Raw genomic sequence first — 15,911 nt, 5'->3', positions numbered from 1 at the left:
CCCTAGATGTACTGGTCAGTCCGGTATGACTGGACTGGACTGGATTGGCTTGGCCCTCCCTCCAAGTCAATTCGTCAATAGAAGCCATACGCAACTGGTATGGAAGGGCTTCACTCCCAACCCCAGACGCAGGCAGAAGCAGAAGCTTGAAGCTAGACGATCATAACCGAACTAGAGCTGGCGAAACATGACGATGCATATCATGACGTACATGCCGACGTATCGGCTCTGATGTTATCTGTGCCTGTATCATGTCTAGAAGCTGATTTCCAGGTAACAATTACAGCCGAATCAGCAACTTGGTCGTCAAATATCGCATGCAACTCATGAGATAATGGCCTGCAATTGCCTTTTTGTAACCGTCATTATCAGCAGTTTAGCCATGTGTTTTCCAAGGTTGGCGTGCTTGTAAACCCTCCATCACAAGTTGCACGCGATCAAAGGAGTTTTGTTAGCGCCCAGGCACTCCAATGCTACCAACCAACTCAACTCAACCCAAGCCAACGCAGCCCAGCCCAGCCCAGCCGAATGTACTGTCTTTCTTTTTACTAGGTAGATTGCCGGCTTCGCCTCCAAGTGGTGGCGTTGTCGAAGATTCCTTGCGTCAATCATTTCAGTTCGTAGATATTCTATAAAAAAAAACATCCGTCAAACGAAAACCCCCCAAGAACCTTGGCTTGTTCCGAGCAAGGAGTGATGCAGATATGTGAGGTCACACTAGGGCCGAGACTATTCTACTGCTGATGCTGTACAACGCTCTTTGGTTGTGGGAAGTTTAAAGGAGGAAGGGCAAAGTAAATTCCGTTTCTGCTGTCACGGGAAACGGGGTGGGCTTTGTTAGGAGTACACACTCTGTGGTAACTTAGACTCGGGTTGATGCTCCGGCAATACGATAAACTCTACTAGTACTTCGTTGTTAGTTAGGCCAGATAACTCCGTACGCCGTGGTCTATTATTATTCGGCGGACTCAAATGTCCGTGAGGCCGTCCTCCGTATTACCATCCGGACACTTCGGCCCCCAATATTTGTTATTGGCACTTGAAGAGATAAATAAAGAAAGGAGGCGAGCATGAAGAGATCCAATGCAAAGAAAATAACAACTTCCGCATTTGTTAGTAAGAAGACATGTTAAGTTCATGCCCCGTTCCTCAACCAAAAAGATCATCATCACTAAAAGCCAGCCTATCGATCTCGACTCCCTTACGGGCCTTGGTTAGGTACGGCATCCGCTCAGGGGTCAGTATCCACCAATCACTTCCGGCTTTACTGGCTGTGGAGGCTGCTACTGTCAACTGGAGTTTAGCTCACTTTAGCCTTTGGCTGGTTTTGAGCCTGTCACAAGCTTTGGATGAATGAATGATGAGCTCTCGTCATGTCCACAACCTGGAACCTCAAACATTGGATCTAGGCACACATCGTCATTCTGTAACCAGCTTCGTTTTGGTTGTCACTGCCAACAAGAAGCCCCAAGGACCTACAGGTACTTGTTGCTGATTCGACTCCTTTCTCTTCTTGATACTGCTCTTTTTTTTTCACATTCTCTTCCCTACTTCCTTCTTGGTGAACTATATTACTCCTTTTTCTCGAATAACAACAGTAACATCCATTTATAATCTTATCCCTCCACCCCCTTTCAACCTAAATCAACACGCGTCACGATCGAGTAACCGACCGAATTCTGCGTCAACGAACCCTACTCCTAAGACTTCGACCTCTACCTAGGGAATGGCCTTGTAAACATTCTAATCCCGCCCCAGTCACTCTCTCCATCTCCATCTTCATCCGCCTTATTCCCATCCGTCAACGCCAACATGCCTCGATCACGGCCCGCAACAACAGGCTATGAACGCCTCGCACAGGCCGACGACATCAGCGACGACTCAGATGAGGATCCCCTCTCCCAATCCTACGCATCTCTACAGCCAGCGGCTGCTCCACGATATGCCCCCGTAACTCAACCGCGCCATCGTTCTGGCATGGCCAGTCCCAAATCATTTGCCTCGTCATCGCAACCCAAATTTCGCCATCGTTCAGGAAGCAGCGCCGGTGTTGACCTCAAGGCCATCAATGCTCGTCTGGAGCGATGGGCAGACGAGATCGCTTCGCGCTTCAAGCGCAAGGGGAAGAATCAGCAAGGCGAAGAGGAGCGCCTCGAAATTCACTATTCTGTCTTCCAACCTCCCGAGGGTGTTCGACCGGTGACCGCTGAGAGTATTGCGGCACCGCAGGAAGGCGTCATGACCAGAGCAGAGTTTGAAACTATCGTGGAAAGCGTCCGGAGTGCTATTCGGCAAGAAATCCACCCGAGTATGATTTCTCAAGGCAGTTCTGGTAGTTACTTTGCCCGAAATCCCGATGGGAAGATTGTCGGTGTCTTTAAACCCAAGGACGAGGAGCCGTACGCCGCAGGAAACCCCAAATGGAACAAATGGATTCACAGAAACTTGTTCCCTTGCTGCTTTGGAAGAGCCTGGTATGTCATCATCGTGAAGGCTTGCCCTGTCATTGCTAATGTTTCTCAGTCTTATTCCTAATCTCTCGTATGTCAGCGAAGCAGCTGCCTACGTGCTCGATTGCCAACTACGAACACATCTCGTTCCATACACAGACGTTGTATGGCTTGCTTCCAAATCCTTCCATTATCCATTCTGGGATCGCCGTAAGTTCCATCGCAAGAAGAAGCCTCTCCCCGCGAAGCCCGGCAGCTTCCAGGTCTTCCTCAAGGGTTTCAAGGATGCCAACGTGTTCCTTCGTGAACATCCTTGGCCGGATCAATACTGGTCAGGATTCCGTACAAACGATGGTCAGAGTAAGAAGAAGAGGAGATGGACAGAGAGCTGCCGGCCATCGGGAAACGCCTCGCCAAATGATGGATACAATAGCGAAGACGAAGAAGCTGCCCAAGCCACGAATCTTTTGGGTCCTGATAACTTCATATGGACCGACAACTTGAAAGAATCTCTGCGAGAAGAGCTTGAGAAGCTGGTCATTCTTGACTACATCATGCGAAATACAGATCGTGGTTTGGACAATTGGATGATCAAGGTTGATTGGGAGACAGGCAAGGCCTCGATAGCATCAGACCCCATCCAAATGAATATGGAACCAGTCGCTGAGGAAGAGGGCCCTCGACCTGTTGACCTTTCACAACAAGGGCCTCGTGCTACAAGAGCGTCATATCCTTATAAGACACAGAGACCTATGAGCGCCTCAAGCCGACAGCCAGCAGGAAACGAGCCAGCAATTACCATCGGAGCTATTGACAACTCACTTTCATGGCCCTGGAAACACCCCGATGCTTGGAGAAGGTAAGTACATATATCAACGCTGTGAGGTATGCTAATCTGTGTTGTCAGTTTCCCCTTTGGCTGGCTTTTCCTCCCTGTTGATCTCATCGGAAGGCCATTTTCTCAAAAGACACGGGATCACTTTTTACCGCTGTTGACTTCCACATCATGGTGGACGCAAACGATTCTTGCTCTCAAGAGGGTGTTCCAGATGGATGTTGATTTCCAGGAACGCATGTTTGCTAAGCAAGTCGCCGTAATGAAGGGTCAGGCCTGGAACGTCGTTGAGACACTCAAGACTCCTGATCATGGCCCTCTTGAACTGACCCGCCGAGCGAGAGTTTGCGTCTGGGATGATCTAGTTGACGTGCCTGTTGCTGTTCCTATGCGTAATACGTCCTCGGAAGTCCGCCGCAACCCCCACGTCCGCCAATCCATGGATGAGGCCGACATTGCTAGTTCGGCCCCGACCAGTAATCCTCCAATCGAGGACCTTCTCGGTCTGGCCAGTGCACCCGCCGATATGCCTCATCCAGGTAGATTTGAGCTCTCATCTCCGACAGGCGAGACTGCTCAGTCACCAGATGAGATGCCCCCAAGCGAACCCAGCCTCCTGGCACCAGCGGGGCAGCAACAAAACGGTGGAGACATAGCCAATCGTCCTACGGTCCAGGCAGCTGGGTTTAGGAACAGCTACCAGGGTCCCGTTCGTGCACTCAACATGTATGAGCCAGCACGCCAGCAGGCACCGCGACAGCAACGAAGATATTCATTTGCCAACGCGGCTGCCCGTCGTAACAGCAACACTATCGCACAGCAGTATTATGGCGACAATGAGAACTACACCGACGACCTAGAAGGTGACCTAGGATATGCTGCAGCCGAGGGGCAGATGGGCAACCAACGCAAGGTCATTGTTGAGCGGCTCGAAGCCGTCAAGAGTAGGAATCCCGTCTTTACCTGCTGGTAGCGGCCTCAACCTTGGCCGCAGCATTTTGTTTGCTTTTGATTTGAACGGCTGTCTGTCCTCAAAGACTGCAGGCATTGGATACACTATCTCTGCCAAGATCTCAGCAGTCACGTCACCTCGCAGTGTGGCCTTCACAGTACGACATTCCGTGAGGTTGCATCCCTCATTAAGGCCACCTTAATCTTAGGAATCCAGGGGTAACCTATTGCATCTGCAGTTCCTCTCTTGGCCAATATGCAGCTTGTTCGAATATTTGTTGAGCGTTACTGCTTCGGGGTTTATGTGCATAATGCTGGTCACCGGGGGGTTTCTTACAGAGACACAATGGTCCTTTTGGAACACTTGTCTCACTGCAAGCCAGGGTACCATTGCTACGAAAAGAGAAAACAGGCCGCCCAGGTTCGCAAGCAAGCCACAGAATCCAATCTGACTTGCATGAGGAGAACTCGAAAACCAACGAGGATGTGTGCGAGCGGAGCGGGGTCGGGAGCTGACATGTCATTGCTGTACAGTATAGTTCAAGGCTGTGGTACGGAATTTGCTGTGCTTATCCTGGTGCAGTTTTTGGTGGTGTCTTGGGAGTTTTGGGCTACTTAAGCCGCACGGGTTATGATGATAAAATTTAGATGTCGTTATGATAGCCCACCGCAAGATAGAAAGATATAGATATAGGCTATAGCCCAGTCATTTTTTGGACATCGTGCTGTAGCAACCATGACTTGGTTCATAGATACTGTTGAGATATTGGGCCTCCCATAATGCCGTACATACTGAGCTATCTGTGCTGAGAAATAAAAACCGGACAGTGTGGTAAATCACGGATTAGCGGAATAGCGCCCGTATAACCACGCCAACCAATTTCCCGGGTTTTTGGTCAGAACCCGAGAGTCTGGGTCGGTAAACCATGGCTTGAGCATGGTTCCCCTGTCTTTGTAGTATCAGCCGTAGCGCATAAGCGTTTTATTATCGGTTAGTTGGCAACAGTAGTGATTCAGACAAAATGCTACCAGAGCTGAGTTCTGTTTGCTCTGCAATCGTGCATATCGGTGTCCTGCGCAAACTACTACGTCCTGTATTGGAACAAGCCGCGGCTAAGTTTATCCGAGTGATGGAGCTATCCACGTAGTCAGAAAGGTAACAGTCAGTTGGCGATCCTCCTTTGGCGTGCAGCCTGGCAGCCTTTTGGACTCGGCGTTTTATTATGTGTATCCCCCCACAAACTCCATGATGGCGGCCCGTAGCGGCTGTTGAAAGCTTGCGTGTGGGTAAGGTAGCCACTGGATCCTCCGAAGCTGTGTGACAGTTAGAACGTTCCAACTTGCGAGGTGTCACTTGCGACATGCTCAGAATATGCTATTGATGCCACACAGCTTTGAAGGTCTTGGACGGAGCCAAGAACGCCATTTTGGCAAGATTTTCAATTTGCTGTCGCCTTCCTTTCCGAAGCACCCAACGTGATCTCTGGTGCGGTCATGGGACAGGCGGATCGTTACTTGCAAGTTATCGCAACCTCGCAAACCGTGGACACTTCCTATTCGTTGGTAGGGTTTCTCGTCGTCTCCGTATCCACAAGACCCTTTATGAGACTTAAATCATTGTGAGCCTATGGCCGGATCAAGTAAGTTCTCCCAGGTTACCCCTGTTAATATAAGATGCAGCAATAGGGACCATTGATTGTCATCATCAAGCTCCTCTCTCTGCGTGCCATGAGCTGACAGAGAGCTTTGGCTCGTCACCACCTGCAGCGTTACAACCTGCAACGGCCCGTCAATGTGTACGTCGACACTAGTGGAGGTACGACGTTGGGCGAGTAGCATTCTTTCGTCCCAGTTTTCGTTAAGAGGTCCTTTCAGAATTCGATGGTCGTATGATGTCGATCGAGAAGCCCAGAAAGTGAATTAGCCGAAGGGGGGTAGCAAATGCACGCCAGCCGCGAAAACCCATCCAATGTAACTTAGCGGCCCATCACCAGCATATATGCGGCCATGAGACCTCCCTTTTACACACCTCTGCCACTAGGAATCTTCTGAACACAGGCTTTGCATAAAACACTGCTGGATACACGAGGCGGTGAAGAGATGAATCGGTCTGAGAGATATCGCTGTTTGGCTTTAAAAGACCCCGGTGCTGTTGGGGTGGACCATGGCCAGTATCGTTGAGACCCATCGAGAGAAAGGGTGCCTTTTGGTGATAGGGAAGTGCTCTGACGGGGCTCCTTAGTCGCCTGCGTCACAATCCTGGCGCAACCAGATTCTCGTTGGCAAGAAGGTGCCAGGGCCTGATAGTGAGGGTGATTCGCCTGACTCGCTAATACATATCATCAACGAATCCCCCAGTCAAGCAAGTATTATCGGCCACCATGGTCATATGCGAGCTCCGAAGATACCAAGTTGTATAAGAGGACAGCAATTTTGGTGACCCGTATCCCGAAGGCTGTCCCAGGTCCATGCCATCGGTATTGACATGGATTGTCATTGGACTTGCCCCAGGGAGCTTTCATTGTGAAACCATGATCTTACTTTGTTCACCAAAAACGCTGTTACACATGTGACAAACCGCGTATCCGCTTTGTCTAGCTGATGATCACTACCGACGTTGGGGTAGGACAGCCTCACTATCGACGTCAAACGGTTCGTAGTCATTGGGCGCCACCTTCCATGGCAGGCACATAGTCTCAAGCCATCCACGGAGTCTGCACAAGTCCCGACAACCGGGTGCCTGAGCGTGATGGTGGGAAGGATTCCATCCAACACAAAATGGATGCATTGGTTGGTTCTGACGGGGTAAGACGAGAATGAGACCCTCCGCCAGACGCTGCACCTGTACGGAGCAGAGTCGACTGCAAATATGTCTAATAACATGCCGCAAGCCAATCTCTCCACTTCGAGTGGAACCTGTCTCGTCGACCGAAGCATGGGGCCATGGATGGGAAAAGGTTGCTAATGAGGCAATCAAGGGCATCCAGACTAACGATTTCCATTTGGCCCGTCGATGGCTACATTGGTGTCCAACGTGTTAGTGAGAGTGTCAAGAATTTGTGAATCTCAAGTTCAGAATCTTTCGAGCTCCCTGTTTAGCATTCATCAATGGCCAAAAGAGCCAGCCTCTAACCTATACCAAGGTGTTGATGCCCTGCCTGAATCTCAGCGTCATCTTACCATATTCCATAGGATACTGCGGTTGTGAAATAGCCCCTGGTGATATGTTCGCTGTTATTCTTCCGTACCAGGGCCAATATGAGTTGAACGACAAAGCTCTGGGGTGTCAAGATCGGCATTGGACCTTTAGGAAGCAGTCCTTTGCCGGCCCGTGTCTCGGCTCTCTGCCAGATCATCTCCGCATTCTTCGAGAAGCCCTGTTGCGCGTTTGAATGGTACGCAAAGCCGCTAGATGCAAAAGCCACCATAGTCAGGTTACGTCTTTGCACTCTGCATCCTAGCACCAGGGTGGCTCTTATACGTTAGGCTAGGGTCGCGCTTTTGGGTACCACATGTCTTCCTTAGGAATTGTTTAAATCCTTCTTGGAAAAGGCAGCTCTGCTTGTCCTGGCTATTGTCGTCCGAGCAAGCTTGCATCATACTTGTAGTATTGAGAGGTATTTTGTGTCCGAAAATTCAACCATAGAGAAAATGGATGCAGAGTAAGACTACCAAAGTTTCTTGATATGGAAGTTTCGCTAAGCCCCCATGCAAAGGGATGGAACCGTGCCCTTGGACGAGACGTTCACCGAGACAATCGAGCACTATGGGCGCTCTTATCAACATTACTCCCTCACGAATGGGACATATTTTGCACCCATCGATGAGGTAAGTTGATCATCTCTATCCAGTAGCGAAGTGGTTGACAGAAGGTAACAAAAGTCACTGAACTAGGACGAAATCTCGCGCCTCGAGGTGATGCACGGAGTTCTCAGCAGGCTCTTTGATGGGAGGCTCATATTCCCCCCTATCAGGTCGCCACGACGGATACTCGATTGCGGTTGTGGTCCAGGAGATTGGGCCATCGAAGTTGCCACACAATATCCTGACGCCGAAGTGAGTCCCCTACACCATTGGAAGTCTTCCCTTCGAGGGGCAATGTTTGTAGGCCATCCGAGTCAGGCGAATTCGATACGCCGTGTTCCATCATGTAGCTTGAGCTGTCTTGATTTTATATGCTCTCGTGGCCCCATCCTCAAATCTTGGGGGGTGTTTTTGGACATAGCCATGATCAACGGGGCCCGACTGACTCGATTCTTAAACCCTCAAGATAAGGATCTGGGATGAGATATTTTGTGGCTAAGTCTTTTGCACAGGTCCTTGGCATAGATGTCAGCCCGCACATGATACCAGAAAACCCTCCCGACAATATGGAGCTCCAGGTTGACGACCTTAACGGGAGGTGAGTAGCCGCAAGAAAGTCTTGTGATCGAAGCTAATCTGCGTTCGGGATAGGTTTACGTTTCGATCCAACCACTTTGACGTTGTCCATAGCCAAATGGTCGCCGGGGGCATCCATGCGAATCGCTGGCGAAGCTATATTCGAGACATTTTCCGTGTATTGAAGCCAGGCGGGTGGTGTCAGATGGTCGAGATATACTTCAACGCTCAATCTGACAATGGTACACTAAGTAGAGGTAATTTCCCCAGTCTCCTGAACACGGAAACTTCTGTATTTTAACAATTTTGCCGAGTAGACCACGCCCTGTCGCAATGGTCCAGACAATACTTGGAAAGCCAGCAGCCATACAAAGATCCTCGGGCACCACTTCAATTGGCCAGCTGGATGAGAAGTGCAGGGTTCACGGAAGTCGAGTCGAGACTCTTGACGTTGCCAATGTGCGGCTGGTCGAGTGGTATGTTGCTTTGATGCCAGAGTGTACGTATTGAGGCTGATGGCGTTGCAGTCCCCCGAGATTATGATATAGGCCGATCCAATACCGATAACGTGAACGAGCTATTGTATTCGCTAGCATTATACCCGTTTACGCAGTTTCTTGGGTATGTCGGTTGCAATCTGCCCGAGTAACGTGTGGCTGATCCTTGTACAGGATGACTTTCAGTGATTTCCAACTCTTGATAGCTCAAGCGAGGAGCGAAGCCAGCAACCCAGCATTCAAGGTAAGTTTTCATGGTTCTCGACTCCAAAAGGGGCGAATCCTGATATGATTCGATTTTTAACGATTTGTAGGCCTACTTTCCAGTGTAAGTTTCTATCGGCTATCCCACGGTTTTTGTTGTTCTGACGGATGGCATCGCAGTTATGTTTGCATTGGTAGAAAGCCACGACGGTAAGAGCCACGAAGTCTCAATTCGAGCCATTGGGGCATTCCTTGGTCAATCGCGAGTTATTGTGCGGCGGAGGATTATGATAGTCAAGTTTTACGGCGTCCCAAAGGCATCTGTGCTGCGTTTGAGCGCCCACGATGGGATGGAAGGATAGTAAATGGTATGTGTAAAGGGGAGATGGCACAGGATGCCATTACTCGATCTTGTAGTTGAAACAAGGTTTTGTTGGCTGAACAGGGAAGCGGCAGTGGCGCGCCATCAAGTGGATAATAGAGGAAGGTTGGAGGAAAATCTTGAGATTCGTTGCCGAACATGGCAAGCATGGTCTAGCTTTGACTGGGCCTGAAGGAAGCAACAACGGATGGAAAGAGAAGTGACGTGCAGGTGCTCGGACTTAAGGCAAGAAAGGCAAGATCAGGAGAAAGAGAGAAAGAGAACACCCATGAAGTGGCTGCTTGTCCCTTGTTATGATTTCCAGCGAATGATTCGTAATGACTGGTGGATGGACACTCGGTACCGACAGTTTGGGCCCGATGTGTCAGAGAGTTATTACCAGCGGCCGCAACAGGTCCGAGACCTCGCAATATCAAGATGGGCATGACATAGGGGGACGACTAAGGAGAAACGGTGTGTGGAAGAGACATGTTGGTGACATCTCACAAGTCATACGGCCTGCTCAATGACAAGATTGATATGATAATCTAGTCCAGTATCTATAAAATCACCGTTCCCCTTCTATACAAGCAACCCTGGTTCATTGTCTCGGGCCCAACTACCCATGAGTTCCTCTCCTCATCTCCACCAACGACGCGACCCGAGAATGAGATCTCGTTCCAGTTTCAGGGAAGAGAAGTTAGCAATGGAACCATAACCCTGACCTTACCGTCCGTCACCTGAGTTTCGACCGCCTCTCGGACCCAAAGACAGCTGAAATGTTTCGAAACAGAATAGTCGATCTGCATCTACGACACACAACGTTCGAGCCGCCTCCTGGTCTGTTCCTTGGCCGGTGAAGCTAGTGCGCTCCTACAGCACCTAGCGGAATGCAATATCAACGGGATCATCCCCGATCCTTGCTAAGGCAGTAGGCGAGCGGGTGCACCAATGATCAGGTGATTTAGCGTTGCCGAGATCATGTTGGACAATGTCGATTGAGAAGAGAAGAGAGAGAACAATATCATGGTGTTGATACTGGGGGGTAACTACGGAGTATTCGTCACTAAAATGATATCATGCCCGGTCCCTCTGTGTTTGAGATAATGCACCTCGATCTCAAAGTGGAGGTCTATGATGAGTGGCCAGCTAGCAGCTCTACTGCCGATCACTTTGAGAAATCAACAAGCCTCGCAGAAGCAATTTTTCTACAAAGCCTGCCGAGATGGCTCTCAACTGTCAACCCATCATAACATCTCCGACAGCCTGGTCGTGCAGCCCCCAGATTCGTACGCGAAGGTTGGCAGTCTGGGGACCCTGGTAGCTTGGGCTGCTGTTCCTTCACTGGGCCTCCACTAAGAATTGCTGGAGCTCGTCACACCGCCAATCAAAGTTGCCAATTGCATGCTTGGGAAATTTTGACCTGTCGTTCGACATCAGCTCAAGCTTTCTGGTAGCAACACCAAACCACGAGCCGCGATCGTCATATCGAGTCACCAACCAGTCTCTACACCGATAATACCGATTCAGCTGCAATTCCTTCACAATGTCGGCCAAACAATCGATGCAACTATTCCGGGCTCTGCGCATGTCGCAACCCACGCTTTGTCAGCCCATCAGCCGAGTCTCTGTCTGCCGATTCTACTCAACATCTACCGAAGATGCACCCCCTCCTCTGCTGTCCAAGCTCAAGGGCGATCTTAAGACCGCCATGCGTGCCAAGGATACTCCTCGCCTGACCGTTCTTCGAGCTATCATGTCCGCCAACCTCAACGCTTCCAAGACCTCAACTCCGGTCAGGACAGATGTTCAGCTCGTTGCTTTGATCCGCAAGATCCAAAAGAGCTCTCAAGACGCTGCCGCTGAGGCCAAGGCTGCCAACCGCGAGGATCTTGTTCAAAAGGAGGAGGACCAGATCAAGGTGCTGGATGAGTACCTTGCCAACAGTGGAGTTGAGAGCTTGACAGAGGCTCAGCTCAAGGCTATGGTACAGGATGCTGTTGAGGCTTCAAAGGCCGCTGGCACTCAAGCCAAGTCCGTCTTGGGCGACGTCATGAAGCGATTGTCCGGTGCTCTCGAGGGCAAGGACGTCGACAGAAAGGAGTTGGCCAAGATGGTCAAGGAGCTCACTGGCTAAAGTGTTGGATGCATTATAAATGCATAGTGTAAAATATGTATACTATAGTGTGGACTGGCATTACGATTGTCATGAAATCAATGAAATACCTACCTCTTGCGCGCCAATATATGAGCTTCAGCCTCCTCGAATTGGTCAAGCGACCCCACCCGGCAAACAATAGGAATAGCTTGGTGTAAGTGACTCACGTCACCTACTATATCTTCCCTCAAACCTACACTTTTGATTTCTCTCCATCGTGCCTTTTATATCATCTTTTCATCATTAATACTCAACTCAATTGCAATGACTTCCCGTCAGAACATCAGCTCTGGCTCTGCCTTTGAAGAGCTCATCGGATATTCACGAGCTGTCGTGACTGGCGATTGGGTTTCTGTCAGTGGTACCACTGGGTGAGCAAGTCCACTCTTATTGAGAACTCGAAAGCGGCTAAATGTTGCAGATATGACTATAAGACTGGAGAGATTTCCTCAGATGTTGCCGAGCAGGCCGATCAGACCATGATCAACATCGCTGCCGCATTGAAGGATGCTGGTGCTTCGGTCTCTGATGTCGTTCGTGTTCACTATATCCTCCCTGATCGCGATGACTTTCCCAAGACCTGGCCAGTGTTGAAGAAGTGGTTTGGCGATGTTCGTCCTGCTGCAACCATGATCCAGTCCTCATTGATGAAGGAGGAGATGAAGATTGAGATTGAAGTTACTGCGAGAATTGGCTGTGGGGATAAGAAGGATTAGATGGTCTACTCCGGTGCTTCTGAATCTCCGCAGTCAAAAATAGATATTCAAGGTCATATTTCACATAGTAGCCATGAATCTTTTATATCCAACCCAGTCTAGTGAAACAATGGAGCAACCAAGCTTCCAGCAACAAACGCAGTGCTCATGGTGACAAGACTTGATGTCGACATCAACGATAAACCACTAACGCCATGTCCAGAGGGGCATCCCCCTGCTAACCTTGATCCTACAATCATCAAAAATCCACCAACTCCAGCAAGCAATGGCTCTGTCTCGACGACATGGCCCTTGACGAATGAAGGGAGCACCTTTGCAAGAACCCAGGCACCACTTGTCATGCCCACAGCGAATAGGGTGTTCTGTCGACTTGTTGGCCAAGGGGCATCTCTTGTGAGCCACCAGAAATGGTTTCCCACTTCTTCGTACGAGCCTGATATGCCGATCATAGAGCGACGGACAAGAATTGAGAAGAGTTGCGAGAGACCGATGAAGAGACCACCACCAGCTGAGTAAAGTGACCAATCGGAGCCAGTAGTGTAGGCAACAGAAGCGCCAATGAGAGATAGACAAACAGATTCGAAGAGAGCAACAGTTGTATCGTTGGAAAGCCCAAGGTTCTCATCAAGCGTTACTGTCTCGGGCTGTGCACCCACCTTCTCCCTCTGAGTCTTGGCTGCTTGCGCGACATAACCTGTATAGGCGAGACCTCCAAGAATAGCACCTCCGAGAGTATAAAAACCAGTCCTCAGACCAGCTCCGACTTGTGCGAACAGAGTACCTGGACAAGATCCTGAAAGAGCCATGCCAGCTCCAAGGAGGAATCCGCCTATGACATTACCGTCATACTGTCCAAAGAGTCCAATCGGTGATGAGCTTCTAGGCTTAATCTTAACGTAGCCGTATCTTTCAGCGGCTTTATATATGATACTTGTCAAGTATTAGCTTCTTCTCGTGTCTTTGTGGGTGTGACTACTCACGCGCTGCTTGCAACCGCACCGAGAGAGGTTTGCATCATATGCCAATCCTGGAACTTGAACTGATTGATGATTGTTGAGGGCAAATAGACGCCAGCGGCTATCGTAGAGGCGCCATAGACGGCGCCCGAGAATAATGCGGCCATTTGAAAAATTATGCGCCGTTTAGCTGGTGTTTCAAACAACGTCGGTGTTGGTATTTGTTAGTTTGATATAACAATGATGCCGATTTTCGGAGCGTTGGTAAGCATCTAGAGAAGAAGGTTGCGTAGTGTGTGCAATGATGCAACGCTTCAAGCAAACAAACTTCGTTTATATTCTTATTATAGCATGATCTTCTGATTTCACGTGAAACTTGTGAGTATAGTTACTCTAATAATGTTCAATTGCTGTCAATTGAGGAATTGGATCAAGACCAGAATATTCCGATGTTAGCGCCAGTATCAGTGAGGTTGACGCCATACAAACCGGATAGTCCTGTCAGGTAAGTTGTGAATAACCATATACGAGACTATCATTCCTCACACACTGAGCGAAGTCTAACTTAAATCCTGTATAGACACCATTGGATATATATATAATGATTGCAAAGTTTGACAGAATATACAGTGTAGGACATACTCCAGATATATAGACGTATAGGGTATGTTATTCCTTGCAAGCGAATAATTGCTGTTTTCCTCTTCCGATAAGTCCGTACGGCTCTCATTATTTTGGTATGTGACCTTAAAGGGTTAAGCCGTTTCAGTTCAATAGCATTCTCAACGAGCCGGAAACTTGTCTATAACGTTGTTTCTCTAACAATCCGTACCTCCATGTTTAGTCTATCACACGACGTCACTAAGGATCATGAATATTGATAACAAGATGCTTGAATAGATCTTGAGCCCTCCGGGAAAGAAAGACTAGCCGCATTTAACATTATTAATCAAATCCCCGATTTTGACGTCAAAGCTCTTGTACCATTCAGATCGATCGTATATAGTTGCTGCTTTAGGTGCATCTTAATGCCGAGGTCTACGATGCGGGGCCAATGACCATGAGCATGATATCTAGGTCGTTCCAACTTGCAAGCTTCAACAAGACTGCGCCCAATAGCCGAAATCGAACCTTTTTCAAACCGCTATTACCGAAGGGACTATATATCTACCAGAAATACTCCACCAACAACAATTGGTCACATCACAGCCTCAATCATGCCTCGAGTTCTCACCCTACAGCAGATCGAAGGCGCAAAGCCTGGAAAGGTCTATTATCCGTTAGAAATACTTCCTCCACATGTCAAGAGCCAATTGCTAATATGAAATACAGACTTCAAGTAAAGCAAGTTCCAAAGCCAACTCCAGGCCCCAATGAGGTCCTTGTCAACCTCTCTGCGGCGGCACTTAACCACCGTGATCTCTTCATGCGCCGTCATCTCTACCCAGCCATTTCCTTCACCAACCCAATTCTAGCAGATGGCTACGGCACTGTGGTCGCCCTAGGAAGCAATGTCACTCGTAAGAACCTCCTCAACAAGCCAGTCATCCTCACTCCCATGCGCGGTTGGGAATCAGACCCTGCTGCACCAGAAGATAGCCGCAAGTTTGCAGTCACAGGTGGTTCTAAACTCACCGAGGTCGGTACTGCTCAGGACTATATTGTAGTGTCAGAGGAGGAAGTTGAGCCTGCGCCTGAGCACCTTACACCCGCTGAGGGAGCAGCTCTGCCTCTTGTTGGTGTCACTGGCTGGCGTGCTCTTGTAACAAAGAGCAACGCTGCTTTCCCTGGCTCAAACATTCTTATCACAGGCATTGGCGGCGGTGTTGCGCTCCAGGTCCTCCAGTTCGGCGTAGCAATGGGCTGCAACGTATTCGTCACATCCGGCGATCAAGCCAAGATTACAAAGGCCAAAGAGATGGGCGCAAAAGGTGGAGTTATCTACAAGAACGAGTCATGGGACAAGGAGCTTCGAGCACAGCTACCAGCCAACAGACCATATCTCGATGCTGTAATCGACGGTGCAGGCGGTGAGATCGTGGCTAAAACTGTGCGACTACTCAAGGCTGGCGGTGTAATTGTGCAGTACGGCATGACCGTGTCTCCCAAGATGGACTGGCTGATGGCCGCGAATCTGCAGAATATCGAGCTCAAGGGTTCAACGATGGGTTCCCGCAAGGAGTTCCGGGATATGGTTGCCTTTGTGAACGAGAAGAAGATTCGGCCTGTCATCAGCAGGACGATCAAGGGGCTGGATAACCTTTCAGGAATTGATGACCTGTTTAAAGACATGGATCAGGGGAAGCAGTTTGGTAAGCTGGTAATCGAGTGGGATTTAGGAAGCGATTCGCCCTACAAACTCTAGATATCATAATCAACAAGGCAAATGCAACGCCTTTTCAC

General features: G+C 49.3%; 6 protein-coding genes across 6 annotated transcripts; 5 read left to right on the top strand and 1 right to left on the bottom strand.

Moving 5' to 3' along the window:
- Window positions 1–1,812: 1,812 nt before the first annotated feature.
- J7337_004618 (uncharacterized protein) lies at window positions 1,813–4,258 on the top strand (the record flags this gene model as incomplete). Its single annotated transcript, XM_044822310.1, has 3 exons — window positions 1,813–2,474; window positions 2,524–3,309; window positions 3,358–4,258. The coding sequence occupies 3 exons, from the start codon at window positions 1,813–1,815 to the stop codon at window positions 4,256–4,258; spliced, it is 2,349 nt and encodes a 782-aa protein (XP_044683643.1).
- Window positions 4,259–8,949: 4,691 nt separating this feature from the next.
- J7337_004617 (uncharacterized protein) lies at window positions 8,950–9,445 on the top strand (the record flags this gene model as incomplete). The annotated part of the gene is made up of 4 exons (XM_044822309.1): window positions 8,950–9,115; window positions 9,165–9,237; window positions 9,288–9,357; window positions 9,428–9,445. 4 exons carry the CDS (start codon window positions 8,950–8,952, stop codon window positions 9,443–9,445), a joined length of 327 nt encoding a protein of 108 aa, XP_044683642.1.
- Window positions 9,446–11,224: 1,779 nt separating this feature from the next.
- Window positions 11,225–11,815, top strand: J7337_004616 (uncharacterized protein; the record flags this gene model as incomplete). Its single annotated transcript, XM_044822308.1, has 1 exon — window positions 11,225–11,815. The coding sequence occupies one exon, from the start codon at window positions 11,225–11,227 to the stop codon at window positions 11,813–11,815; it is 591 nt and encodes a 196-aa protein (XP_044683641.1).
- A 285-nt stretch (window positions 11,816–12,100) lies between these two features.
- J7337_004615 (uncharacterized protein) lies at window positions 12,101–12,552 on the top strand (the record flags this gene model as incomplete). The annotated part of the gene is made up of 2 exons (XM_044822307.1): window positions 12,101–12,207; window positions 12,258–12,552. The coding sequence occupies 2 exons, from the start codon at window positions 12,101–12,103 to the stop codon at window positions 12,550–12,552; spliced, it is 402 nt and encodes a 133-aa protein (XP_044683640.1).
- A 98-nt stretch (window positions 12,553–12,650) lies between these two features.
- Window positions 12,651–13,675, bottom strand: J7337_004614 (uncharacterized protein; the record flags this gene model as incomplete). Its single annotated transcript, XM_044822306.1, has 2 exons — window positions 12,651–13,458; window positions 13,533–13,675. The coding sequence occupies 2 exons, from the start codon at window positions 13,673–13,675 to the stop codon at window positions 12,651–12,653; spliced, it is 951 nt and encodes a 316-aa protein (XP_044683639.1).
- A 1,050-nt stretch (window positions 13,676–14,725) lies between these two features.
- YOG1 (Zinc-type alcohol dehydrogenase-like protein YogA) lies at window positions 14,726–15,873 on the top strand (the record flags this gene model as incomplete). Its single annotated transcript, XM_044822305.1, has 2 exons — window positions 14,726–14,787; window positions 14,841–15,873. The coding sequence occupies 2 exons, from the start codon at window positions 14,726–14,728 to the stop codon at window positions 15,871–15,873; spliced, it is 1,095 nt and encodes a 364-aa protein (XP_044683638.1).
- Window positions 15,874–15,911: the final 38 nt, after the last annotated feature.

This window comes from Fusarium musae, chromosome 3, assembly GCF_019915245.1.
Source record: "Fusarium musae strain F31 chromosome 3, whole genome shotgun sequence".
NCBI lineage: Eukaryota > Fungi > Ascomycota > Sordariomycetes > Hypocreales > Nectriaceae > Fusarium > Fusarium musae.
This window is presented reverse-complemented; position numbering and strand designations above follow the sequence as displayed.